This window comes from Ambystoma mexicanum, chromosome 6p (genome assembly GCF_040938575.1).
Source record: "Ambystoma mexicanum isolate Mex_15411 chromosome 6p, UKY_AmexF1_1, whole genome shotgun sequence".
NCBI lineage: Eukaryota > Metazoa > Chordata > Amphibia > Caudata > Ambystomatidae > Ambystoma > Ambystoma mexicanum.
The window spans coordinates 1,308,442,759-1,308,470,264 of NC_090935.1; the positions used below are offsets into that span (position 1 = coordinate 1,308,442,759).

General features: G+C 49.8%; 1 protein-coding gene across 2 annotated transcripts in view; it reads left to right on the forward strand.

The window, feature by feature from the left end:
* HAUS6 (HAUS augmin like complex subunit 6) overlaps nucleotides 1–27,506 on the forward strand; it is a 1,011,950-nt gene that overhangs the window by 265,210 nt on the left and 719,234 nt on the right. For both annotated transcript variants that reach the window (XM_069625969.1, XM_069625970.1), the window contains one exon: nucleotides 20,922–21,095. In XM_069625969.1, the coding sequence (XP_069482070.1) occupies nucleotides 20,922–21,095 (174 nt within the window). The remainder of the gene's footprint in view (nucleotides 1–20,921; nucleotides 21,096–27,506) is intronic.

Consider the following 27,506-nt stretch of genomic DNA (forward strand, 5'->3'; position numbering starts at 1 on the left):
ATATCACACAAGTCCAGGTAGAAACATTCCTGATAAATGGACCTCAAGAATAAAGATGATGATCTACTTCAACAGAGAAGAATCAATTATAAACTTATATAAAAACAATGTACCAGCTAACAGACATGAGTGGTAATATTTTTCTTTCTTTGTATCCTCTAACAAATTACATACCCATTGATGAGATTTAAAACATTCCAGACCTTTACCACTTCGGCTGTCAAGAACAATTCATTTCCTGTTGACATTCTTTCCCAAAACATGGAAGTATCCAAAAGCTAAGCATTATGAACAAACTTTTTTAATCTAAGGGTCTTTGGGTCCCTGGGAAAATCATTAGTAGATGTTTGGTTAGTATGCTTTGCATTCAGCTCAAACTCCTGACAGATATCACTAGGACAGGCTCCCTTGTCTCTGATATGTAAGATTTCTAAGGTGGGTAGAATGTTTATTCCCAATCTGAGGAAGTCAGCCCTAGTTCTTGGGTACGGAGACTTCCTTAGAGAAGTAGGCAAAAAGGATTGTGGTTTATCGTATATTGTCAGGGAAGCTGATAATTTAGCTGCTCTCATCTTATCGATTGTTCTGATCCAATCCCATCTCTTCATACTTTTCTTTTGTTTAACAGATTTTGAATCGGGATTTCTAGGCCTGAATCTGCTTGCGCTAGGATCTCGTTACCTCTATCCCTGAGTTAGTTCAGAAATCTGTTCATCTCCCTTCAACTATATGGCCATATCTTGGTAGAGTGACGAGAGAGGAGGCTCAAGGATTAATCTGTAAAGTGAGATCCATTTCCATTCAAGCCAGGCCAAGAGTAATGTCAAACCCAATTCATACCGTATGGGGGTGGAATTCTGGAGATTCAAAATTATATTCCTAAGTTTTCCCTCTATTTTGTCCCACTCGAATTCAAATCTTTGCGGATTACACTCGAGGACAAAGAACAGAGTTGGAACTACCTTCCCTATAAAGCATTTTATTAATGGGAGATTTAAGGTAGATAGGAGGTCCCTTTTGGTCGGAAAAGCTCTAATCTTTGAGCCCAGATATGATCTCATTTGCAATAGGGACAGCTTGATTGTCAATCTGCCAGATAAAGGGTTTCGTCCTTACCTGTGGCCGTTTGAAAATCACTATTGTAAATTTTTCCAGGTTTATTGTCAAATATAATTTTGCATACTCGGATAACGCACTAAAGAGCCGTTGTAGGCCAATTTGTTTATAGTCCAGAATATTGATATCATCGGTGTATGCCAGCTATGATATCCTAGTTCCAAATTTAGTGCTTGCCAGAATTAATTTTTGAAGCCACTGAAACAAGTCTGCAAGGTACAAATTGAAGAGAAACTGTGGGACCAAGCAACCTTGACGTACCCCTCTGTCAATGGTTTGCGATAGGTCATCCGATTTTGAAAGTCTAACCCATAAGGTTGTTTTATGATGTATTGTATGTTATTTATATCGTGCTCTTTCCCCACGTGTGTGGCCTCAATGCGCTTTTTCCTTGGTTGAACACCCTTGGTGACGGTAGTCGATGTCGTCGGAGAGTTCTGGGGGGGTTAGTTTGAGATGCGTGTGTGCATGTTGCCGTTCTAGCACTTAGGCGGCTGGCGAGGCTAGACTAAGCAGCCCTAGAGGGGTCAGACACATGGGTGGGTGCTGTTGAGGGTTAGAGATTTCTATTTTTGAGAGAGTTTATGTGGGTCAGCTATACGAAATTCCTTTCGGGTGGTGGTCGCTGCATGCTAGTGGTTGAGGTACGTCAGGTGTTGGTTTGGATTGCTGTGTGTGCACTAGGCCGGATGTGCTTAGCCGTAGGCGTATCGTATTCTATCATGCATGGATGCTTGGCTGTGCCTGCGGTTTATGTCCACGCTAGTGGTGCAAGCTATACGTACCGTAGATTCGAGAGTCCTGTATATTGGGAGAGAGGCCTACACCGAACAGTGAAATGTAAGAACGCCAAGCACAGCTAGATTTGAGTCATGTATAGTGGGAGAGAGGCCTAAACCCGACGATGCAATTGAGTGCAAGGCTAAATAAGCTAGAGCCTACACTAACAGTGCAGTTGGAGTAGAGGGCTAAGAAGAGAAACTTTGAGTGGCGAGTCCAGGTATCCCCCTGCAGTATGTTTCGTCATATAGTAAGCCAAGAGAGGCTGTGCCTAAATTGAGAAACCTCTATGCGGCCCCTGTTTTGTGGTGCTGGGGGGGGGGGGGTCCCCATATAAATCGAGCAGACGGATGGGGGTTACCCCTCTATTCGTAAATGTGGAGGGGGGTCTAGGCATGAAAGGCTTCTGTTCCCCTTAGTGGTCTGAAACCTGATTGTGCTGGGTCAGGGAGGTTATTGGATTCATCAAATTGGCCAAGCTGTTTGTAAGCCGCACAGTCAGTTAGTTTGATGATGCAACACGTATTGGAGATAGGTCGGTAGTTTTGGGGAAGAAGTGGGTCAAGCAGTTTTTTGAGTATGGGTTTGGTGTAGGATGTTTTTATGGTTGTCGGGAAGGATCCTGAGGTGAGTGAGTGGTTAAGGATTGCACAAGCGACATTACCTGCACAGGTGGCGGTTAGCATTTTCTTGAGCAAGGTGGGTGGGCACGGGTCTCCCGGAGAGCCTGACGCCTTCCAGCAACAGTATATCCTGGTGTTTGATTGGAGGAAGTGTCAAATGAAGATTGTGATTGGGGTGGGGCTTGTGTGGGGGAGCTGCGGGCGGGGGAGTGGTGGTAGGATTTTTAGTTTGGCGGTGTTGTAGAAGTGGAGCGAGAGTGTGTCGCATATGGCGTGGGATGATCAGGCGGGAACATGAGGGTGATTTGAATTCTGCTATGATTTTATGTAGTTCCTTGTGTTGCAGGTATTTTGGATTCGGTTCCCATAGAATTATTTCTTGCTTTTTCTGATTTCCGATCTGTAGGTTCTGGTTGTCCTTTCTAGGGCGGTTTTGTTTTGGGCTGAGGGGTCGGCGCTGCTTGAGAGGTTTGAGATTGAGGGAAAAACACTTTGGCAATGCTCCACATCTCTGCGAGGAATGTTTGGACGTGATGAAGGGTTTGAGTGCATTATTAAGCCAGAGGTCAAAGGAGTATATTGCTGGTGGTCCTTCCGCTAGGGAGAGTGAGTTGAGGGAGTTGGAGTTGCAGAGTGAAAGTTCAAGCTCTGCGGTTATCATCACTTTGTGCCATAATGGAAAAGTGGAAGGGGCAGTTTGTGGAGGACTTGTTGGGTGTTAACCACTGACCCCAGTGTTGAGCGGTATGGGGAAACAGAGTGCTGAGTGATCAGACCATGACAGTGGGCACGGGGGTTGGGTGGATATGTTTGTGGTGCTGAAAATTGCATCAAGGTGTGGCCTCTTGTGTGGGTGGGAGTGGATGTGATGTTTCAGATTGAGTGGATCTAGACTATAAGTGACCTGCTCATGGGGTTTGATGGTGAGTCGAAACATATGTTGGTCTCCTAGGATGGTGAGAGTTGGGTGTTGGGATGAGGTTGGCGGCTAGAGCTTCACCAAATGTATCTTCAAAGTTTTTGTTATAGCCGGGTGGTCTATAGATGATTAGGAAGCTGTGTGAGGTGGATGGAGTGAGTTGGAGTTTTACCAAGAGGGATTTGTTATCTGTGGTGCTGGTGTCCTTGGTTAATAGTTGACTTGGTCTTTGTGTAATATTGCAAGCCCACCTCCCCTTCAAGATCTTTTCTGAACAGTGAGAATGTAACCAGGTGTGAAGGTCTCGTGCGCGAGAGGTTCGTAGTACTCCGAGAACCAGGTCTCAGTAATGAAGAGGATGTCTGGGTTTTCTTCTGTGATGAGGTCGAAGATGTGGAGTTTGTTTTTGGAAACAGACCTGGAGTTGATGAGGGTGCAGGATATTTGAGATGCCTTTTGTTTTTGTGGGTGGGTGATGTTTGGGGCGAGAGTGGGGTCTGCTGATGAGAGAGGCAGTGAGGAGTGGAACAGAAGGGGATGAGGGAGTAGTTGGAGTGGGTGGACAGGGGAGGGAGGGGAAAAGAGCTAGGACTGGGTTGGGTGCGGGCAGTGAGGTTTTGCTCCTATATTGCCCTGGCAGGGGTTGCAAACTGTGGGAGAATGGGAGATGCTGAGGGGGACATTAGCTGACTGCGGTCTCGCCCTTGCATTATGTGGTGTCATGGGAGTGTGGGTGGTTCTGGTGAGTGGAGTGTTGGCTAGAGCTTCTCTTGCTGCGCTAAGTGAGGGGGAAGGGGGAGGTGAATGTGCTGTGTCGGGCATTGCGTGTTCCGTGGGTGGGAGCTTTCTGGTCTGTCTCTCCAACTTGCTGCTCTTGTGCAGATCGAGATTTACGGGTATGGGAGAGAGTATGAGGCGGGAGGGTATGGTTGCGGTGGCGTAGAATGAGGGGTGAGGGATGCCAGATGGATGTGCACAGAGAAAGCGGGGTGGGCTGTGTGGCAGGGGGGATAGAGGGCGAGTCCGTTGGGTGTCAGTGGGGCAGAGGTGCGCCCGGGAACTGCACGGTTATGGCCAGTGAGTGACATGGTGCCTCGATGAGTGTGTTACGAATTGAGGACTAAGTTTCATGATGCAGGTTGAGTGCCAGGTAGAACAGGACTACCTTTGTGTGTGAATCAAGACACAGCTAGATTTGAGATTCCTGCACTGTGGGAGAGAGGCCTACGCCTTAACAATGCAGTTTGTGAACAAGACTAAACACAGCTACCTAACAATGCAAATTGTGTAAGAGATTTAAACACAGTTGGATTTGAGGCTCCTGTAAAGTGCGAGAGGGAGAGGCAGAGGAACTTGTTCACAGTAGTGTACAGGTGTAGGTAGGGTAGCTAAGTGTCCGGGCTTCAAGGGTAGAGTAAGTGTTCCACTCCCCGCCCAGGCTGGTCCTACTGTGCTAGTCGCTGCTGGTCGAAGGCAGGCCACTGGCTTCCCCTTCAATCAAGATTGCTAGCAAATTATCAGGCAAGCCCCAGCTCTTCAAATTTGCCCCAAAGACTGTCTCTATTGGTAGTTTCAAAGGCCTGGAATAAATCCACCCAGGCTCCGAACATAGGTCTACCGCCCTTCACAAAGCAACCTGAACTAACACAGCTAAGAACCAAACAGTCCTCTCCTGAAACCAGTTTGAAACTTTGAAATTATCCCCTTGCCAGTGGCCCAACATTCCATATCCCTCAGGACTAGGCCTGCAAATATTTCGCCGTCCGCATCCAGGAGAGAAATTGGATGGTAATTAGACGGGGCTAGGCGATCCTCTTGCTTATATATGGGAATTATTACGGAGCTTCTCCAAGACTCTGGAATTTTTCTAGTCTCTTATTTTGTCAAATAGACATTTTAACACCCTTGCCCATGTGCTAGGATTTAGTTTCAAGATTGCATTTGTGAGGCCATTTGGCCCTGAAGTGCGGTACTCTGATGATTTTATGATTAAACCCTCAATCTTCTCTGTAGAACAACGAAGAGCCCAGGTTGAATTTATCTCAATCCTAGGTTCCGCACAATCAGGCGGGCCATACACCTTAGCAAAATGATCAACCCAGGTCTGCTCTTGAATAATTATTCAGCTTGATTTTGTTTTCGGATTAATCATGGTCCAGAAATGACTCAAGTTTTTAAGACTTATAGCCTTCAACCTTTCTTCACCATCTTTAAAGAGCCTCAAAAATCTATGTGACCTCATCCAATCTCTATAAGAGTTATTAATCAACCTGGCTTCATCATTTCCCTCTTGTGTATTAGTCTGTTTTTTAGGGCTCTAAAGCGTTTTCTTCTTTTTTTTTTTTTTTTCTCCATAATTTGTAAATCAAATTGATGTCTATGGGGAGGAATATTTTTAGGTGGACGAGACACCGGTGGGTTTAAATTCCATAGGAATTAAAGTGTCCTGGCTCGCACTGTGTAGACGGCTCTAAGTCAGTCAAATTATTTATAGACCTCTCCAAGTTATCAATGAGTCCGTCCCCCTGTGTCAGATTTTATTAATCTGTTTCCCGCAGGATTTATTGCTAGCTCCTGAGTGAAACAAGAGCCAGCAGGCTCCCAGTGAACCCCAAAGGTTGCCTCCTAAATGGCATGATCACTTAAATTACCACCAGTAACATTAAACTCTATGCAACTCTCAAACATGCTCTTGGAAACAAAAACATAATCAGTAGTTGAGTGGAGAGAACCCCTCCTCCATATTGGGGTGGCAGGGATGTCACCACTCAGATTCCCGTTGAGCAACCACTGATCCACTTCGATGTACCTGTATAAACTTGTAATTTACTTGTATGGTTTGCCCCCATGTTTGGTCATCTTTTACTCGTTTGTAAGCAAAAAAATGTTAATAAAAACAGTAAAAAAAATTAAGTAAGGATAGGCAACAGTGTCTCTTACTGTTGATAACATGCCTTCCTTACACCACCAGGCTAGAGTATAGAAAATAAGTCCCAACATGGACTTTGGTACGCCACTGTGTCTTCCTGGGACTGTGGTCCGGCTCCTCGGGCTTCTCCCCTCTGCAGCACTGCGGCAGCTCCGTGCTCTGCTGCACTGCTTGGCTACCCTTTCTTGCTTCGTGCTCGGGTCCGCTCCAGCTGGACCCACAGAGAACTCCATCGCTTGGCTGGTATCCTTCGCTCTTCTCCGGTCTGCTGACAGGGTTTTAAACTGTGGATGGTTTGCACACCTGTTGCCTCTTCCGTCTGGACTTCACAATTTCTTTAGTCCGTCTGTTCTTATACATTGTTGCCAGTCCCTCCCTGCTGGATTTTCAAAATCCTTTGTTTTGAGCTTGATCTTCATGCCTCTTTGGCGTCGCCATATTAGGACAGTTTTTCTGAAGTCCAGCTACTTGGGACTTTATAAGACTATCCCTTGGGCAATACAGAACTCCAACTCTTAGTACATGCCTATTCCACTCAAAATGGAGGTAGTTATGGTAGAGCAGCCATGCTTATCTTAGGAGGCAGAGAGCTCTTGGAAGTTAAAAAGAACTTGTAGCATACGTATGGTCTAAAGAAACACTTATGTATATATGTAATAATAATGGTTTATTTTATGTATACACAGGCAATGTGAATTCTTGAGAAGGGTAAGTACTATCCTAAACAATAAACACAGTAGAAAAACCAATACAATACTTCTGGTAGGTTAACCACAGTTTAAAAGACTTTCAGAATAGCAGTATGCAATTCAAGGTAAGTAAAACCCACTTTGCAGTAAACTGTCACTTATTCTGTTTCAGGATGAATAGTTCTACTACCAACATTTCAAGTACATTACAACTCTTGTAACTTATTCTATTTTAAGATTAGAGTTCCTCCACAGAGGCTTGTCCTTTAGCAGTCCTTCCTTAATCTAAACACGTGTTCTCAGAGGCAGAAGGCGATACTGGGGTTCCAGTGGCCAGCAGTAGGCAGATCCAGAGGATATCTTCTATAACAAGTAAGTAGAGTACTTTATAATTGGTAAGTGTTCAGGGACTTCGTAGAAGGCTTCTTTGACTGCGTTCCAGCGTTGAGCCTGGGCGAACGTGCATGGGCAAACTCCCAAACGTACAAATTGCCACCCTAGCCCCAAAGGAGAAATGCGACGACTTGAGTATTACCTGAAGTGTCACAGTACCCCATCAATGAAGATGATGCAGGCAGACTCCCCCACGATGCAGCAGCTGCAGGCTCCTGTCACTGGATTCTTGGTCTTCAGACAAAAGAAAGAACACTGGAAGGGCTTTCTCTGCAGCATTTGAGTGGTATGGCTCCAAGCAAAGGATTCTTCTTAGCTTCTCACGGTTCTGTGTATTTGGCACCCTTTTCAGGATACTAGATGAATAACGGTTGTTCTTTTTAAGGATTTGCCTCGCTTTCTCAGTCCAGCACTGTTGGGGAGAATTCTCTGTAAAGGCTAATTTCCCAAACCTAGCGAGTCCCCCAGCAGCTCTGCTGGATTTTTGGGGTTTATTTTTTTTCTCCTGCTAAGAGTGAGACTCTTTTTACTCCCACTCTTAGACATGATTTGAGGTGTTCCTTTATCTTTCCATGTGTTTTATGGGCTATGGGGTCTTTTACTCCATAGGGTCCCATGTGTTTTTAATGTGGGTTACACAGCACCCTGTGTGCCGTAACCCAGGGGTGTCGTAGCGACCCCCCCAACATAGATTCCATACCCTGGGACTGACTACTGTCTCCCAGGGCATGTAAAGTCACCATTGGCTTTACTAGTCCCAAATTATGAACAGAAACCAGTACAAAACATCATATTGTGGACGTACTGGTTGGGGCAATTCGATTGCCCCGGGGTCTGTTGTTCGAGTAGGCACGTCTCCGTCCCCCATGATCGAGTTTTGGCTGGTGGCAGTGGTTACTACTTTTTATATTCGGCCGCAAATATATCTCTGTGATTTTCCCATTGTTCGAGGCTACCAACTTTAGTTATTTAATTCTTATAGCCTCAAACATACAGCCGGTTTATTTATTTAATATTAATTCACCGGTTGGTATTTTTTGCCAGAACTCGATTCTAAAATGGCGTTTTTGTTCTCTTCTGTGACTCCAACCCAAGTCGAGCCCTTTGTTCCACTTTTTGGCGGGCTTCTCCACAGAAGCCTCCAAAAGTGGTGCCACTCTGTCTGGGTACCACAAGGGGTGTGGGAGGGGGGTTTAGGCACCCTGGACTGAGTTACCTTGGTAACTCAAGTCGCACTCTTGTGTGATTGGCCCAAGTGGTCAGCCGGTCAACTCACCACTTAGCATGTTTGACAACTAGGCTGAGTGAATGGGGGGTGTGCTGCATAAAAGCAGGGCTTTGGGGACTGGAACTTCAGAAGTCGCCACAGGACCTAAGCATCCGAGGAGGGAGAAGCTGAGCCGACCTGCAACAACGACACCACCGGTGGAGCCCTGCTGAACAGTCTCACCACTTTTCCCGACGACAGGAGATCTCCAGTCCGGAGAATCTTCTTCCTTTGACTGGTGGGGATAACCAGTTTTGCCGCCTTTTCACCTTCCTGGAGCATCTCGTGGCCACCTTGCCCGTGCCAAGCACCCCGGTAACCGGAATACCACGGCTTACCACTACTGCGAAGAGAAGGGTAGTACATTTTAACCGAAAGAACTCTGCGGCTGGTTTCTTCCCTGGCAGTGCAACAACCACCTTCTTTCCTCCACGGCAAGACCCCTTCCTCTGGACGAAACACCGACTTGCACCCGCTGCCCGGAACACTGCCCCCGCTGGAGCTTCCTTCACTCTTAAGGTACTGTGTCCCGCCTGGCTTCCCTTGCGACAGATCGTTCGGGCTGACAGTAAAGCCTCGACTTTCTAACCTGGGCTGGCCTGGGACAACCTAGCTAACTTTTCCTGACTTTAATTTCATTCTTTATGTGCAAACTATCTACAAGACTCTTTGGGCATAACTCCACTGTGTGAACCTGGACCCCTTCTGCTTGCTCTCTCCAAGAGTGGGCCTTGCAATTGACTTCCTTGCTCTCCAGTAGAACTCTGCCTATCCTGCTTTACTGTGGTTCTTTTAAAAGTATTGAAACTTGTGTGCTTTCATAAGTCTGCCTTTTTCCCTCCCTTTTTTTATAACTTATTAGAGTGCCATCTTATGTTAAGCGCTCACCTCTGTCTGAAAATAAGTGGTGTTTCTCACGAAGTCTTGTCTAATAAGTAATTAGGGTTGTATATATATATAATAGTGACTGTGTGCTGAATTTACTTAACTCTTTTGTGCTAGTGTAATTTACAAGCGTGTCTTTAAATAAATAATTATATACTTTTACACCAAAGCTCTGGTCAGTGTTTGCTTGTGCTACTGTATCTCTGTACCTATTGTGTATACTATACATACTGCCTAACTCTTCTTGAGGGAAGTCTGACTGCTCAGCCACAGCTACCAAGTGAATCTGTGTGGTACAGACTGCTACCAAGTGGGTTTACTGCCAAACACCTGTAGTCCTATATCTTTTGCAGTGGTCCCTAAGGGAACTGCACAGGTTTCTGCCTAACAAGCACTCTGAGGTCCCCTCACCAAGGAGTGTAAACTTGCTTCTGGAGATTCGGCAGGAGTCCACCAAAGATTAAGACTCCTTCTTCGGGAAGACGATGCACAGGACTCTGCCTCGAGGTCCCAGGGTATTGGTGGTTTGCAGCCCAGGAACGTTGCAGTTCATCGTGGGATGGTTTGAAATGCAGGTGGTCTCAAGACTAATTGGCCCAACCAGTCTGAGGGTCATAGCCGTCCCCTTCCGGGCTCCCCTGTTGCATGGAACACTGGGTCAGCACAGCAGAGCTCACTTGGCAGGCATCTCCGGTTGCTACAGGTTTCTTTCTTGTTCCTCATCAGATTCATCTCCAGTGGTCGACTTGTCTTCAGCCTCAGGATACAAGACATTTATCCAGGAACCCAGGCAATCCGCACTCATGATAGCCAGCCTCCCAGTTGGGACTGCTTCCAAGCAGGAATGCCGCCAGAAGACAAGACTGCAGCGTTTCAGACTCCTCTCTCGTTTACGGTCTTCAGACACTCTGGAGCTTTGGCGGGCTTCACAAAGGATTCCTGACGCAGACTAAAGTTAAACCAGGACCCCCCCCCCCCACCCAGCACGGCAGAAGGACCAAGAAAGGACAAGCATCCAAATGGTGAAAAAAGAATACAGCCTCCATTGTGGGTGAATAGTGACCCGTCTGTTCATTACCATGGCTGTGAACAGAGCCTGCCAGTAGAAATTGCACAAAAGTCGGTGGAACACGTCCACTGCCCCCAGCCATTCGGGTTTGCCTGTCACTGTAACCGAAATGTTACGGGAGCTGTGAGAAAGGGGAGACAGTGTAACCCCTCAGCACTCCACATAAGGTGGGGTGTGCTGACCTCACAATATAAAATGTAGATGGGATAAAGAGTCCCTCTACCGTTGGGAACAAGTGTTCCTACAAGGAAAATGCGAAAAAATTAAAAGTGAAGCCCAAGGGGCTCCCCAGCAAACACTGCACAGAAAGCGCGGTGTGCTGCAACAGCAAAATGTAGATGCCCAAAAGTGGAGGAATGTAGAACTCCCAAAAATAAAGCATGCAGAGACACAAAAATGGCTCCCATAGTTATAGTAACTGAAAGGGTGGGGACAAAGATTCCCACTCACTCAGGAGCATAAACAAAAAATCCACAAGACCAGGAAAAAATGGGGGTTTCACAGGTGAGGTGATTTGACATATGCATAAAAAATCTAACACGAATACCAGTACTAACAGATTCAGTCATCCTAATCTCTTCTGTGCTCTTCTTAGTCCTAGTACTTTATGCGTTGGCTGTATCCCATGTATTACAATAATACATTGGTCTACTCTCAAGGAAGTGGCTTTGAATGGAGGGGGGTGGCATGGGAATGTTGGGGTGTTACTTTACTCAATGGGCTGTACCCTAGGTGTGATCATCCATATCCCCAGAGGGGGAGTACCTCCCCATAAGGTCCTCCCTCATTACCCCACCCCTAGGGGGACTATTTGGTAGCAGCCACACCTCTCTAGCCTCATGAGTAAAGGGCACGCCCCTTGGGAGAAGTGACCATACCTGTTGAATTGTTGCAAATCTTACAGTGAACAGCATTTAGAATACTTTGTATAATTCTATCTTTGTATCGAATGGCGTTTTGGTTACTTTTACAATGTGCCGTAGACCAGCTTCTGGCAGCTGTGATATTTGTTAACTGTTTATTTTACTTGTAGACGTTTGCGTTTACTGCAAATGGCTGCTAAAGGTGGCTAGCATCCTAAATTGGCTGTGCCAAGAGGTTTTTCACTTTTTATTTAGCTATATTGTTCTTCGACCTTCACTTGCATTGTCGGGTCAGGAAAAGCCTTAAATGGGAAAACGTTTCCCTGCTAAAGCTGTATCTTTGGTGGGTTAAGGGGTGTGTGCACCAGAGAAGAGAGGCTGGGACTGTCTAATCACAATCCAGAAAGTCTGTTGCTGGACAGATGTGACCGGTGGCTATACATGATTGAATAGCCACTTGCTGTTTGAATGCTGCAGAACCTTACCCTTGATGGGTGTGGGTGTTTTCCCAGCCTGAATCTTGGATAAAAGGGCGACTCTGGCGACTGATTTCTACAAGAGCAGCCTGCTGAACGTCCCAAAGATGACCCCTGCAGCTGACCAGCATAGACGTCGCCCAACCAGTCAATACTGGAGTACCATAAGGAGCATGCCTTTCAGCCCTCCTATTCAACCTCTATATGTCCACCCTCCCTGGAATAATCTGCCTGCACAATATCCTGTGCTATAACTACACCGATGACACCCAAATAATCCTAAAACTCTGCAACTCAGACTCCAACTCTCAGCCTGCCTCCTTCACATCGATCGTTGGATGACTACAAACCACCACCTCCTAAACCCCACTAAAAGCTAAATCATGGTGTGCGGCAACACCAAGCTTCTCCTCCACCCATTACCTTGGCCCACATCCATGGGCAATCCACCCACCACCTTGACCACAGTAAAAAGAACTTGGATGCTCTCTCGACTCTGACCTAACCCTCTCTCGGCAAATCAACAGCGTCTTTAAGTCTTGTCATTGCCACCTCAAAATTCTTAGACGCATCTTTCCCTACTTCTCCTTTCCTAACAGACTTGCTGCTGTTCAGTCTATTGTAATGTTGAGACTGGATTACGCTAACTCCCTCTCTCAGAGTCCGGGCATACCTCCTCATTAAACTACATAGAGCGCAAAACGCTGCACCCAAAATGCTTCTAGCACTTGGCCCAAGAGACCACACCTCTCCAGCTCTCCAAACTCTCCACTGGCTCCCAGTTGGACGAAGGGCCACTTTCAAAACCCTATGCATTACCCACCGAGCAGTGCACAAAACCTGCCCTCTATACATGTAAGACAAGCTTAAACCCTACCACCCACCACACACTCTAAGATCAAGCTGCGCTCTCCTTTTAGTGATACCAAACACCAACTCAGTCAGGATAGGAGGAGCCTCATGCTCAGTCTTGGCCCCCACTCTATGGAACTCGCTTCCACCCCACATCCGACTCAACGAAGACTACTTGTCATTCCGCAAACTACTGAAAACGTGGCTCTTCTATAACACCAATGACCCCCAAGTTATGTCCAAACCCCCCAGCAACCGAACGATGAAACACACAACAAAGCTGTCCTACCTGGTGCACTTCCACATAAGACATAAAGGATGGATTGGAGGCAATGATTGGAGTGAATGGAGTCGATGGGTGGAGAAAACTGATTGAATCCTCACAGTAAACAGAAAATCAGTTGATCGAACAGAGAAAATAAAGGAGTAAATGGAATGGATGCAACAGATAGAATGACTAAAAAGGATAGACTGCATGGAGCGGGTGGGTGGAGCCGGTGGCGCAGATGCTTCGGACTGTGCTGGTCTAACGCGCTTTTACTGATAACCACCATATCGCACCACTACGCTTAATCTCTTCTATACACAATCATTCAACTAGAACACAGCTACACCCCTGATCATTCGGCCTAGCTGTTCACATATGAACACAACCCCACGAACACCTCATCACCCTAATAAAACACAGCTTGCTGAGCACATTCCGGTTAGCTTAGGCGTTCCTCAGGCCTAACAGAGCCAGAACCCAGTCTGCGTGTCCACCCACCAGACTGAACACATCCAACTGATTTCCTCAGCACCACACCTATCGCTAAGAAGCAGCTACCATCCAACAACTACATCAGCTGCACACATATCCGGTGCACCCACGCACCATTCAACACTCTCTACTGACTTGAACTACGGATCCCGAGGGCGTTCAACCTACCAGCGCTTTGAGGTCATACCAATGATATATAAGGCGCTATATGAATGCCAAGTAACATAACATAAGGTTGGTGTAGTCCCGGAGAAGCCCTGCTTCTCTGTCCTCGCAAGAAGGCCTTCGTTGGTGCTTCGACCCCTGGACCTGTGGGAGCAACTGGTCTCAACCCAAGCTCAAGCCTTTGGAAGTGTCCCTGGTCCAACTAGTGGACTGACCATCCCTCCCCTGGGCTACCTTGCTGCAGCAGTCGCTGTTCTGAGCAGAGCATTGCAACTTTGCAGATTTTAAGCTTGTGCAATGTCACCTGCTCCTACATTTTCAGCTCTCACCCCAAGGGAACCTGTGCTGAGCCTGCTACAGTGTTTCCCCTCCTGAATATCTCCTGTTGCCGCCTGACCATGGTGGCTTCCGTTGCAACACTTCTTCAGTCCCCTGGAAGTGTCCTGAGGTAGTCTGCCCTATGGAAGTCTTCATCTTTCGTCGCTTGGGTATTCTACTGGGAGGTATCTGGAACTGGTTCCTGTGCTCTGGAACAGACCACTAAATCCTGATGCCGAACAGGACCTCTGTGCCTGCAATCCCTCGGACTTCCTTAAGTGGACCAAACACAGAAGATTGTGGGCCTTATTACAGGTTTGGTGTTATTCCGCTGGTAAATCTGGCGGGACCACTAAACAGTATTACTGTTCTCCAGCATGGGGTCTGGCATGGATTCACATGCTCATGAATATTCCCCGTCGTCAGGCTGGGAATCCTCGGTAAAGAAAAAACCAGTATCAGTTTCGTTTCTGATCTGTCTTTCTTAGTAGTAACCAATCACTGGTCTCTGCGTCATACTGACCACAGCCAATGACTGCCCTCTACCTAAGCACCGCCTCTGGCAGCCATCTTCAGACTTTTACCGCACGTTCATGTGTTGGGATCCTCGTGCTATTGCTCTCGAGCGTTAGTGCTATTTTTTTCACGTTTTTTGCTCAAAAACTGTTTTTTCGGTCAAGAGTCTCAAGCTCCACCGACTCCATCCGATCAACGGGGACCCGTGTCGGATTCGTCTGCGCCCCTCAAGGGTGAAGATTTCGTCGAGCTACGCTTTGGAGGACTCCAGAAGCTTCTCAGGCCCGGACATGGCCCAGGAGAAGGGAAGCTCGACGCCCGGAAAGCTGTTCAGGGTCTGCCCTGGATGCCAGCTGCAGAACGTCTTTAAGGAGGACGAACACTCCTTTTGTCTCTACTGCTTACATGAGGACAAGACGCACGTGGAGAAGGACTGTGTGTCTTGCGGCAATATGTCGGAGCGGACCATGAAGGACCGCCATCAACGTCTCGCCAACTGGCTGGAAGGGAAGAGCCCGTCAGGCGAGAAGAGGAAGAAATAAGAGCGGTCTTCTAAGACCTTTGAGGACGCCCCGGCGACGGGGGTCCAACACCAGGCCAAGCACCGTGAGTCCGCTGGCACCGGAAGCGCCGAACGGTCGGGCTCTACGGGTGCCAGGCAGGGCGCACCCTCCCCGGCACCTTCAACTACGAGCCAACGCTCTGGGTCGGGTAAGAGGAAGGGCGAGCACCCGGCGAAGCTCCTGGAGAGGGCCCGGTCGAGCTCGAAGGCCCCATTGGAGGGGGAGCGAGGCAGTGTTCCCCCCCCCCCTCAAGGATAAGGCGGTGAGCGCACCTAAGGTGGTGAAGGCCTTAATCCATCCGGCCAAGCCCTCTATCGATACTGTCGCGGCGACCCTGGCTCAGCCTGTGGAGGCTACACCAGTGGTGGCGACCTCGGGGCTCAGAGTCTCCCTGCCACCTCGGAGGGAGTCCTCTTTTGTGCCCATCGATAGGACCCCCGTGAAATCCCCGGCGGGGAAGAAAAAGGGGGGGCAGGGCATCGTCGTAGATTCGGCTTCAACCTCGGAGGAAGAGCTGATCGAGGTCTTAAGCCACGGCCTTGGCGTGGAAGAAGACCGGCCCGTCGGGATGGATCCCGACGTGGGTGACGACGTCGTCGAGGGTGCCGACGGGGCCACTGATCGCCCGTCGGGTTCCCCTCTGCCAGCGCCGCAAGACAACTCGGCGGCCATTTTGTTGGCTATACAGTCCTTAATCACAGAGATAAGGACGAGACTACCGTTGCCGACGGAGGAACCTCTCCCGTCGGGGGATCCTGAACCGGGACCTTCTGGCGTTCCCCCGCCCAAGAAAAGGATTCACCCTCCTCCTCCTTTTCAGCCGTCGCGCACCGTCCAGCCCTCCTCCCCGTCCACCCGAGGGGATGATACAGGGACTGACACGGCAGCGACGGGTACGGACGACTAGGCATACGACGAGGATCTACCGTCGTCACCTCCCACCAGGGCTTCTCCACCCGACGAGATTGGTTTGTTCCACTCCATGATCGCCAGGGCATCAGAGCTTTTCCAACTCTGCCCTGAGGAGAAGAAAAAGGAAGGATTCCTTTATCAACGGCGCGAGGCCAAGAGGAAGACTGTCCTCGCGGTGCCTCTACTGGACGACATTTGGGATGAGGGCCTCGCCCTCCTCAAGAACCCTTCCACTACGCCAGCTAGAAGAGACCAGTATGAGAAGAAGTACCGGGTCCCGGATGCGGCCCCCCTGTGCCTCCGGGCGCAGCCTACCTCGGACTCCGTCGTCTCCGCGGCGGCCAGGAAGAAAGCGGGGGGGGGGGTGCGGCCTCCACATCGACTTCCCCACCGGACGGCGAGGGAAAGAAATTGGACACTATGGGACGCAGGGTCATCTCGTCTGCAGCGACGACGATTACAGCGGCCAACGCCTTGGCTATCGTGGCCCGCTACGACAGGGAGCTATGGTACAAGCTGGCTCCCTTACGGGACTTCCTACCGGACGACAAGAGGGCGGATGCCCTGGAGATCCTACAGGAAGGTGAGGTGGCGTCGGACCACGCCATCACTATTGCGACGGACATCGCCGACACTGGGTTTCGCCAGTTGGGCAACGGCGTGTGCCTTAGGCGGCGTGGATGGCTCAAGGCTACGGACTTCCGTCAAGACGTACAGACCAGAGTCCTGGACATGCCGTTCGATGGGAACAACCTGTTTGGGAAAACAGTGGACGATTCCCTCCAGGCCATTAAAGCGGACACTGAGACGGCCCGGGCCCTTGGGGTTCTGCAGCAACGACTGACGCCCTTTCGGATCAGCGGAGGCAAGGGCGCCTCCAAAGGTTCCGGCGGCAGTTTCTCCACCTACCGTCAAGCGGCCCGCTCGTCGTCTCAGGAGGCCTACAGAGGACGAGGCAAGTCTGGCGGACCCCGCCGTCGTCGTCAAGGCGGCAAAGCCTCGTCGAAACAGGATTGAACCGACCGTGGGGTCGGGCCCCCACCGATGCACACCGGTGGGAGGCCGGCTGGCGAGCTTCGTCAGCGTGTGGGAGTCCATCTCCAACGACCGTTGGGTGCTGGACGCCTTAGCCCGGGGCCACGCGCTCGAGTTTCAAAGAAGGTGCCCGCGCGTCCCCCCCCCGTGGCCAGAAAAGAGCTTCACGTCCCTCAGCTTCTCCTGGAGGTAAGGGCGATGCTCAGGAAGGGCGCCATCGAACTCGTCCCAAAGAGGCTTCGGGGCTCCGGAGTTTACTCGAGATACTTCCTCGTGAAGAAGACGGGAGGATGGCGCCCCATCCTAGACCTGCGACGTCTGAACAAATTCATCAAGGCGCAGAAGTTCCGGATGGTCACCCTCCAGCACGTCCTGGGTCAGCTGGAGGAAGGAGACTTCCTGTCGTCGTTGGATTTGGAGGATGCCTACTTCCATATTCCCATCCTAAAGGGGCACTGAAAATTCCTCAGGTTTGTGGTCCAAGGGCGTCACTACCAGTTCAAAGCCCTCCCCTTCGGACTACGGTCGGCACCCAGGGTATTCACCAAGTGCCTTGCACCGGTGGCGGCGCAGCTGTGCCGCGAGGGGATCCACGTCTACCCCTACCTGGACGACTGGCTCATCCGGGCCAAGACGAGGGAGCTCGCCGTGGAGCACACGGCAAGGACCGTCCAACTTCTCACGGACCTGGGAATCTCCGTGAACTACGCCAAGTCCCACCTGGTACCCGCGCAAAACGCACTGTTTCTGGGAGCGAAGCTCGACACAGTGTCCCTTCGGGCCTCCCCGTCGGAGGAAAGGACCAGGTCCATCCTGGGCAAGGTACAGCGGATGTTGGCTTCCGACGCGGCCAAGGTGAGGTCCATCAAGTCCCTCCTCGGAATGATGTCTTCTTGCATCTACCTCATTCCCATGTGCAGGCTCCGGATGCGCCCGTTGCAGGAGTTCCTGGACGCGCGCTGGATCCAAACGACGGGCGGCTTCGAGGAGAGGATCACACTCGACGAGAGTTTCCGCCGCGCGGTCCGGTGGTGGGGCACCCGCGCGCATCTGACGGCGGGCATGGACTTCCAGACCCCAGACCACCAGGTGACAGTGACCACGGATGCCTCCCTGGAAGGGTGGGGAGCGCACACCGAAAATCTACACGCGAGAGGCCTTGGCTCCCGACGGAGAAGTCCCTCCATATCAACGTCCTGGAGCTCCGTGCAGTGTTCTGGGCCCTCAGGTCCTTCCTTCCGTCCCTCAAGGGCAAGGTGGTGAGGAGCTTCACCGACAACACCACCACCATGTTTTACATCAGGAAACAGGGCGGAACCAGGTCCCCAGCACTGTCCAAGGAGGCGCAGGACCTGTGGCATTGGGCCGTCGCCCAAAGGATGTTTCTGGTGCCGTTTCATCTGGCAGGGATAAAAACCATCGCCGACTCACTCAGCAGGGAGCTGCGCTCGTGCCACGAGTGGGAACTATGGCAGGATCTAGTGGATCGCCTCTTCCGACGGTGGGGCACACCCCAGATCGACCTGTTCGCGACGGCGACGAACTCCAAGTGCCGGAGGTTCGCCAGCAGGTTTCCCCAGGCGAGGAGCATGGGCGATGCTTTCTCGTTCCCCTGGGAGGGCCTGTTCCTCTACGCGTTCCCTCCTTTGCCACTGCTAATCCGGCTCGTCAACCAGCTCAAGAGGTCACGGTGCAGGATGATCTTCGTAGCACCTGCGTGGCTGAGGCAGATATGGTTCCCGGACCTTCTGGACTTGTCAACGTCCCCACCAATCAAGCTGCCAGTGGACGCGGATCTACTCTCCAGGGAAGGAGGTGCCATCCTCCACCACGACCCGAAATCGCTGAACTTGCAGGCCTGGCTCCTGCAGCGCTAGAGTTTGGAGGATACGACATACCGGCCGATTGCAGAGAGGTTCTTGCAAAGGCCAGGGCGTCCTCGACTCTTAAATGCTACGGACACAAATGGAAGAGGTTCTCTGTCTGGTGCCACGCACAGAAGATTAACCCTCTACGGATTACGGCTCCCCAGGTACTGCCGTACCTGCTGACGCTGGCCAAAGCTGGACTGGCACACGTGTCCAAGATTCATCTTGCTGCGATCTCCCGATACACCAGAACCACGGGGCGGACGTCCTTGTGGTCTCATCGTCTGATGAAAGAGTTCATGAAGGGACTGTTCAGATCGTTCCCGCCGGTGAAGGCTCCGGCCCCGGCGTGGGAGCTCAACGTGGTGCTGACCAAGCTCATGGGACCTCCGTTCGAGCCTCTGCACTCGGCCCCGTTGAAGTTTCTGTCGTGGAAAACAGCGATTCTTGTGGCCATCACCTCCGCACGACTGGTGGGAGGGATCCAGGCCCTTTCCTGCAAGGCCCCGTACTTGACTTTTCACGACACGAGGGTAGTGCTCAGGACGCACCCCTCCTTCATGCCCAAGGTACCGTCGGACTTCCATCTCAACGAACCCTTGGTGTTGCCTGTGTTCTTCCCGTCGCCTTCGTCGCCGGCTGAGAGGACTTCGCACTCGCTGGATGTGGCTAGAGCGCTGAAGTTCTACGTGGACCGCACAAAGTGTTTTCGGAAGACGTCACAACTCTTTGTGAACTTTGGACCGGTCAATCAGGGGAATGCTCTCTCGAAGGCTTCCATTTCCAGATGGCTCTCCGGCTGCATCATGTACTGTCATCGGTTGGCAAACCGACCGCTGCCTGGCCGTCCGAGAGCCCATTCCACCAGAGCGATCGCAGCTACCACGGCGTTCCTTTCTGGTGTGCCCCTGCTGGACATCTGCAGGGCTGCTACGTGGAGGTCGACGCGCACCTTCACGAAATTCTACTGCGTCGATCGGGATTCCAGGGAGGAGTCCAGGGTCGGCCAAGCAGTGCTGCGCAACCTGTTCGCCTGAGGTGAGCCTGGTGAGGAGGGTAAGATGCTTTATGTTGAGCCTTTGCCACCTCCCGTGGTTGTGCATGTGTGTACTGCTATGTATTCTTTATTCATGAGCATGTGAATCCATGCCAGACCCCATGCTGGAGAAGGAACAAGTTACTTACCTGTAACTGTTGTTCTCCAGCATGGGTCTGGCATGGATTCACATGTGAACCCTCCCGCCTACCCCTCTGCGGCTCTTCACTTGGTCATACTGCCACTTCACGTGCTTCCAAATCTGAAGATGGTGCCAGAGGCGGTGCTTAGGTAGAGGGCAGTCATTGGCTGTGGTCAGTATGACGCAGAGACCAGTGATTGGTTACTACTACGAAAGACAGATCAGAAACGAAACTGATACTGGTTTTTTCTTTACCGAGGATTCCCAGCCTGACGACGGGGAATATTCATGAGCATGTGAATCCATGCCAGACCCATGCTGGAGAACAACAGTTACAGGTAAGTAACTTGTTCCTTACCGGCACTTAGTCTGGCTGAATTACCACTGGATTACGAGTGCCAGCAAGGGTAGTTACTCCCCATTCCATTAAGTCGCATAGGGTGGGTAATGCCGGCAAATTTTGGGGGCATTACCTCCAGCTCTTGGCGTTTGCCCGTGCAGAAACGTGCCTGTAAATTGAATTAGTGGTCCTGCGCACTTGTGTGCGTCATAGGGCCTGGCAGTTTGAATTAGAAAGAACACTCTAAGCAGTCTCCGAGCGGTCTTTCTAAATCTGTTTGTGAAGAAATCGATTTTTACAAATCTTTTTCTTCACTTAGTACCATAAATGAGTGTTAGCTGCTGACCAGGTCTAATGCAAATGATCATTACACTTATCAATTTAAACATTTATTTTTTTCCAAAGGTACGTTCCTTGTGGGCTTCAATAATGGATACAATGACTTCACTGAAAAAAGAAAAAGAAGTTGTTGATTCTGTGATTAAAGGACATGTTGACCAGTATATGCTTGATGGCACAGATGCTTTTCTGAATGTTCCAAGGATTTTAGTCACCACCATTGCAGAGGAAATTGACTTGGTGAGTATAATCAGGATCAACACTTCATCTGTTAGTGCTTTTAATGCTCATAAAAAAGCATATCAGTTGTAATGATATGCACTTCATAGGTGATGATTTTATGAATAATGTGCTGCAGTGATGTAAAAATATCAGTCCATTGTGTTGCCAGCTTGCACATGATCCTGCAGAGTCTGTGATAGACAATTGGAGTCCTGCACAATCATTGACAAATGTGAGTCATTGAACTGTGCATGAACAAAGTCCATGCTGACCTCAGGATGCATTGTACACCGCTGCTGGAATCCGCCTACCCTTGGTGCATGATAAAGATTTTTCCCTGACCTGGCAACCTCAAAATGCTGATAATTGAGATTTTTGCACAAGCTTCTGCCGAGGGCTGTCTACCATCTACCCTAATGGTATAATGTGTCCCCCCAAAAGGATAGACCAAACTCTTAAAGTAAGCATAGCAGAGGTATCTGGTTTAACTTCAGGAGGGAGGGAGGAAGGCTAGCAGGGAGGTATAATTATTCAGAATAGTCGCAACAAAGGAATTTATAGCACACTGGTATCCTGAAATATATTTTTATTACAAGGACACCTAATGATGTCTTTAAAATAAGTACTTGGTGGGGCGGAGGTAAGGGGTGAGACGAGACACAGCAGAGCATAGTATAAATATAAAAACAAGTTAACGCCTTACTCTTTTACTTAAAATGCAAGCCCCATACCTGAAGGCAGTCACTAACTATGAATGCAGACTTTTCGAGGTACGCAAAGAGTAGATCCAGTATTAAAAGTGTAATTGTCATCATGGTCTGGATCCAAGGATACTACACAGCGCAAGTACAGGTGTCCTACTGTGCTCCATATACAAGTAGGATACATAGTACATGTTGGGAAAGATTTTCTTCTTGCTGCTTTTCTTCCATAGACCTCTACGGAACCACCAACACTTTGCTTTTCATACCTGTCCTGACTTTTGAAGGCAAGTGAAGCCTTTTTACATTAATTGTCATTCTTAACTCCTCTGTTGTGGGGGTACTGATCAGTCCCTATGGCTCAGTGCAGGAGAAGTCTGTTCTCCATTGTAAAATTATCTGTTTGTTACACTGCACTCTTTGCCTTACAGTGAGGTGAAGTAGTGACAGGTGTCCCTATAACTGGGTTTTGTAACTACAATGTCCATGATGTGTCCAAAACTGACTGACTGGGAGCTGTGATTGTTATACTGCAGTTCTTTTAATTCTCGTGTGCATTTTTGCATTTTGCAGCATAATAACTTTTAACGTACCATATACTGTCAAATGGTTGTCCAATGAGATTGTTGCCTATCCTTTGACCATCTCTTATTTAGGCCTTCTTCCTGCCCTCTCATGGCTATATTTGCCATATATGGTAAGCCCTTTCCCAGGAAAAGCCTCAGCTTTCCTGGGCAAAATGGCAGTGTTTGTGAGAGGATGTGAGGTGTCGTACTGTCTGATCCCAGTCCACATCCATGCCAAAGTGTCTGTTGCTGGGCAGATGTGGTGACAATAGGCTGTCCAGGATTGGGCAGCTCCTGCCCAAGGCATAAAATAAGCAGTGTTGCGGAGAAATTTGCGCACACAGGGCACAGAGATTTCAGGAACCCAGAAGTGGTCCCCAAGTATATTGAAGTATAGGTAGTGAGTAAATCTACCTGTTCCTACTGTCTCCGTCTTCTTGAGTTTTATTTATTGTTTTACATCTTTATTGATTTCAACAAATACATTTAAGATATAAATACAAGTAAATTAATACAGCAGAAAGACTTTAAACTTTACCACATTACATTACACATCAGTCATAGCCTCAAAAAGAAAAACAAAGAAAAATAAAAACCAAAATATTTTGTACAAGATTTATCTAGCCCCCCAAACACATAGACAAAAATAAGACAATGACCACGACATTTATAACATATCTAATAAAAAATACTAAATACTACCAACCCTATTAAAACAACTTACTTATCATGACCATGATTATGCACTCAGCTATCATATAAATCAATGAAAGACTTCCATAAGGACCACAGGTTTTCCTCCTTTTCCTGTGTCCTAAACATAACCAATTCAGATAAACCAATCACATCATTAATCCATTCTTCTACTGTGAGTTTTTTCCTGGACTTCCACACCTTCAAGATCTGTTTTATTGCTATCACTTAAATCTTAGCCAACAAAACTCCATACAAGCGGGCCTTCAAACGGCGCCCACTTTTCGCTAACAATTTGAAACAGCTCTCATGGAAACAAAATTGGCAAAGTAATGTCCAACCTATCCAGTACCTCTCGCCAAAATGTCAACACCCTTGGACAATGCCACAACATATGGATCAATGTCCCCCTTTCATTCCCACATCCCCAACAAAAATCTTCAGTTATTAATCCCAAAGCAGAAAATCGCATTGGTGTCCCGTAGCAAAATGTATTTTGGAATCTTAGGAGCCGCCTTCTCTCCCCAAAGAAAATCCTGAAAAACCTGACCAAGGTCTTTACGCAATTTGTTTTAAAAATTGAGGGGAACCGATTGCATTACATATAAGATCTTTGGTAGAAGTGACATTTTGATTGTATTCATTTTCACCCAAATTCCTAAATCTAATTCTGACCACTTCTAATTTCAAGGGGATTGGGTCCTCCGACGTATTCCATATCTGACAGGTAATCATCACAGCTGTGCTGCTTCGGAAAATTATTGGCGTCGATAGGCTGTCCTCGGGCCTCCGTCGAGCTGACGTCACCGGATGTTATAAGTAGGATGCACGACACCCGTAGCCTCAGTTCTGTTTTTTCCACGAACGTGTTCGCTTCGGAGATCTCAGCGCGCCTCGGTTCTTCGGAGTTCTGTTCTTTCGGTTCTTTGAACCTGTTCGTTTGTGAAGATTTCCATGATGTCTTCGTCTTCTTCCACTCTACGGTCGGGTTTTAAGAAGTGTCGGGACTGCGGGTCCAAGATGTCGTTGACGGACTCGCACAATGACTGTGTAGACTGCCAGTCACTTACATCGAAGGCCTTGCAGGAGCGTAAGCAGAAGCTTTCTGTTGGTAGGGTGTCCAAGCCCCGTAAGCCGAGGTCCTCTGGGCTTTCGACTGACGATTTAAGGGGCGACTCTGCATCGTCGTCGATCCGGGAGGTCTCGGTCCCAGAGTAGGTCCCGCCATTCCTCTGACTCTTCGAGGCACTCACGGAAGCGTCATCGGTCGCCTTCCCGGTCCTCGTCTGAGGACGCCGCCCGTCGGCATGTTGCTTGTCCAACCAAGCAACATCATCCCGAATGGGATTCATTTTGGTAGGAGATGATGGCGATTTTTCAATCGCAGGGCTCTGGTCCGTCCGCGCCTCCGAGAGGAGCCGGACGTGACCGTACTAGAGACACCGCTCGCACGCCTTCGGGCTCGGGTGGTTGGCACGATCCGCAGGGAGGGGTCCCGCTCGGACAAGGTGGATCGTTCTAGTCATGCCCGCTCCAGGTCCCGGTCCTCGACGCCCTCGAGACCGTCGCAGCCTGTGAGGTCTTCGAAGAAGACATGGGCGCCTTTGTCGCCGAGGGACACTCTCAAGGCTCTGCCCAGGCTGTCGAAGGACACGCTCGGGGCTCCGCCCTCGAGGATTGTGTCAAAGCGGTCGGCACCACGCTCCACGTCAACGCCAATTCCATAGTCGCCCTTGGTCGCCTTTCGAGGCTGTTTTGTCAGAGGTACCCCGTGGCATGGTGGAACCCCCAAGAAAGGCTCTGTCCAAGGCAAAACATTTCTTTGTCACTTTTTCTGTGCCACCATTCCTGCCTCTGGATTATGTTTCTGAGGTGGAAGAGGGGTCTGAGGAAGAAGGTGTGGTACCTGATGAGATTGTGTCTGGTCATAGCCAGATTGACGACCTGCGTCAGTCGTTGCTCGACGGCAGTGGTCTGGACACCTCTCCAGAGGTTGAGTTCGGTAGTCCTGAGCCTGGCACGCATGACGAGTCCTCGTACCGGCGCCTTATGTCGACGGTAACGGAATACTTGGGGTGGTCTGCTCCACCAGTGGATTTTCTGCAGGATGACCTGATGGATATCCTTGACCAAGGTCCACCAACTGACCCGGTACTGCCTTTCCACATGGCGTTGCAAAGAAGGATGGCAGTGGCTTGGACTGCTCCAGAGAGTCTCCCGGCAGTGAGAAAGTCTTTGCTGAAGAAATATCATCCAGCCAGTAGCGACCCCAGCTACTTGACTACGCACCGCACTCCGGAGAGTTTGGTGGTGCAGGCGGCTACGGCGAACAGGCGTCGCTCCCTACCATCCCCCCTGATAGGAACGACAAACGTTTTGATGGCTGGGCGAAGAAAGAGTTTTCTTCAGGGGGTATGGCTTTACAGGCAGCCAACTCTGTATGTGCCTTAGCACGTTTCACTCCTACTCTGTGGAACTGTCTCTTTGGCGGCTGAACGTATTCCCAAAGGGGAGGAGCGGGATGGCTTTCTTGCTCTTGTTCAGGATGGCAAGGATGCCATGTGTGAATCTGTTTGGTCGGGTCTGGACATGGCAGATTGCATCAGCCGGTCCATGGCGGCGAGCACCGTCATACACAGATTTGCGTGGTTGCGAAAGTTGGGGTTTGCTCCTGATGTGCAAAGCCGGCTTCTCAACATGCCCTTTGATGGTGAACATCTTTTTGGCAGCAAGGCTGACGAGATCCTTGAGAGGTTGCAAACCTCCAAAGCTGCAGCGAAGTCGTTGAGCACTGCAGTTAGCCAACCTCTGCATTTTCGTCCTGGGGACAACAATGGAGAGGAGGTTCCTTTAAATATTACTCGTCCTTTAGTAGATCGAGAGGAGCTGCAAGTCAAAGGGGCCAACGTAGGAGTACCAGAGGTGGTAAACGAGGTACTTGAGGTGCTCTCAGTCAGTTGCCTCTTTACCCTCAGGCACTGCCGCAGCCACTTCAGCTCAATAATGAGGCCATGTCCCATGGTTCGCCGGTTGGGGGAAGGCTGGCGCAGCATCTTGTAGAATGGCGTGCCATTACTTCAGATGTGTGGGTTCTGGAGATTATATCTCACGGCTACGGTCTTCCTTTCCGGCAGAGGCCTCACGACAATCCACCAGGGAATCTTTTTGAAGAGTCCGGATCCGCTCCTTGCGCAGGAAATACAAGCCCTACTGGAGAAAGGCGCCATAGAACTGGTGCCTGTAGCGAAGAGGAACAAGGGATGCTATTCCCCATATTTTTTGATCCCGAAAAAAGACAGGGGATTGAGACCCATCATGGACTTGCGCGGTTTGAACAAGCTCCTCAGGAAGGACAAGTTCAAGATGGTTACACTTTCTCAAGTCCTCCAGGCCCTTCAACTGCAGGACTGGCTGGTGTCTCTCGAACTCAAGGACGCTTACTTTCATGTGCCGATCCATCCCAAGCACAAGAAGTACCTGAGGTTCGCGGTTGGCGACTCGCACTTTGTTTTGGGTCCTGGCGTTCGGATTGACCTCCGCCCGAGGTTCTTCACCAAGCTCATGGTGGTGGTGGCAGCATATCTCAGGAAAAGGGGATTCACATCTACCCCTACCTGGACGGTTGGTTGATCAGGGCATGCTCTCCCGAGCAAGTCCTGGATCATCTGTCAGTCACCTGCCACTCCCTTCGCAAGCTGGGCTTCTCCCTCAACTTAAAGAAGTCCCACTTGACACCAACACAGGGGCTCCAGTACATCGGAGCAGTGCTCGACACATCCCGGGGGCAGTGTTTACCTCCCCAGGTGCGGGCTCATCACATTCAGCAGATGGTGCACAAGTTTTAACATGCCCAGAGTCTCCCAGCGTTCGAGTTCTTGAGGTTGCTCGGTCTCATGGCATCCTGCATTCTTCTGTTGCCAGAGGCCAGGTTGCGGATGAGATCTCTGCAATGGGCTCTCAAGATGCAGTGGTCACAATCCTCCGGCAGGATGTCGGACCCCGTTCAGGTGCCGCCCTCGGTCGGCCAAGACCTTCTGTGGTTGGCAGTCGAAGGCAATCTGATGAAGGGTGCTTCATTTTGGCTGCCCTGGACGGAGGTGACTATCGTGACGGACGCATCCCTCACGGGATGGGGAGCTCATGCCAACGAGTTGAGTCAGCAGTCGTTGGGCTCTGTCGGAGTCCAGGATCCATATCAATCTGTTGGAGCTGAGGGCCGTCAGCCTTGCCCTGAAGGCTTTTCTGCCGACTGTGCGAGGGAAGAATCTCCTGATTCTGATGAACACAGTGGCCATGCACTACCTCAACAAAAAGGGGGGGGGGAGAGGGTCACTTCCTCTGTGCATGGAGGCGATGAAGCTCTGGTTCTGGGCCATCCAGTAGGAAATTTCGATCTCGGCAGTTCATCTGGCCGGAGACGAAAACGAGATGGCGGACACTCTGAGCAGGCAGAGCGCGATCTCTCACGA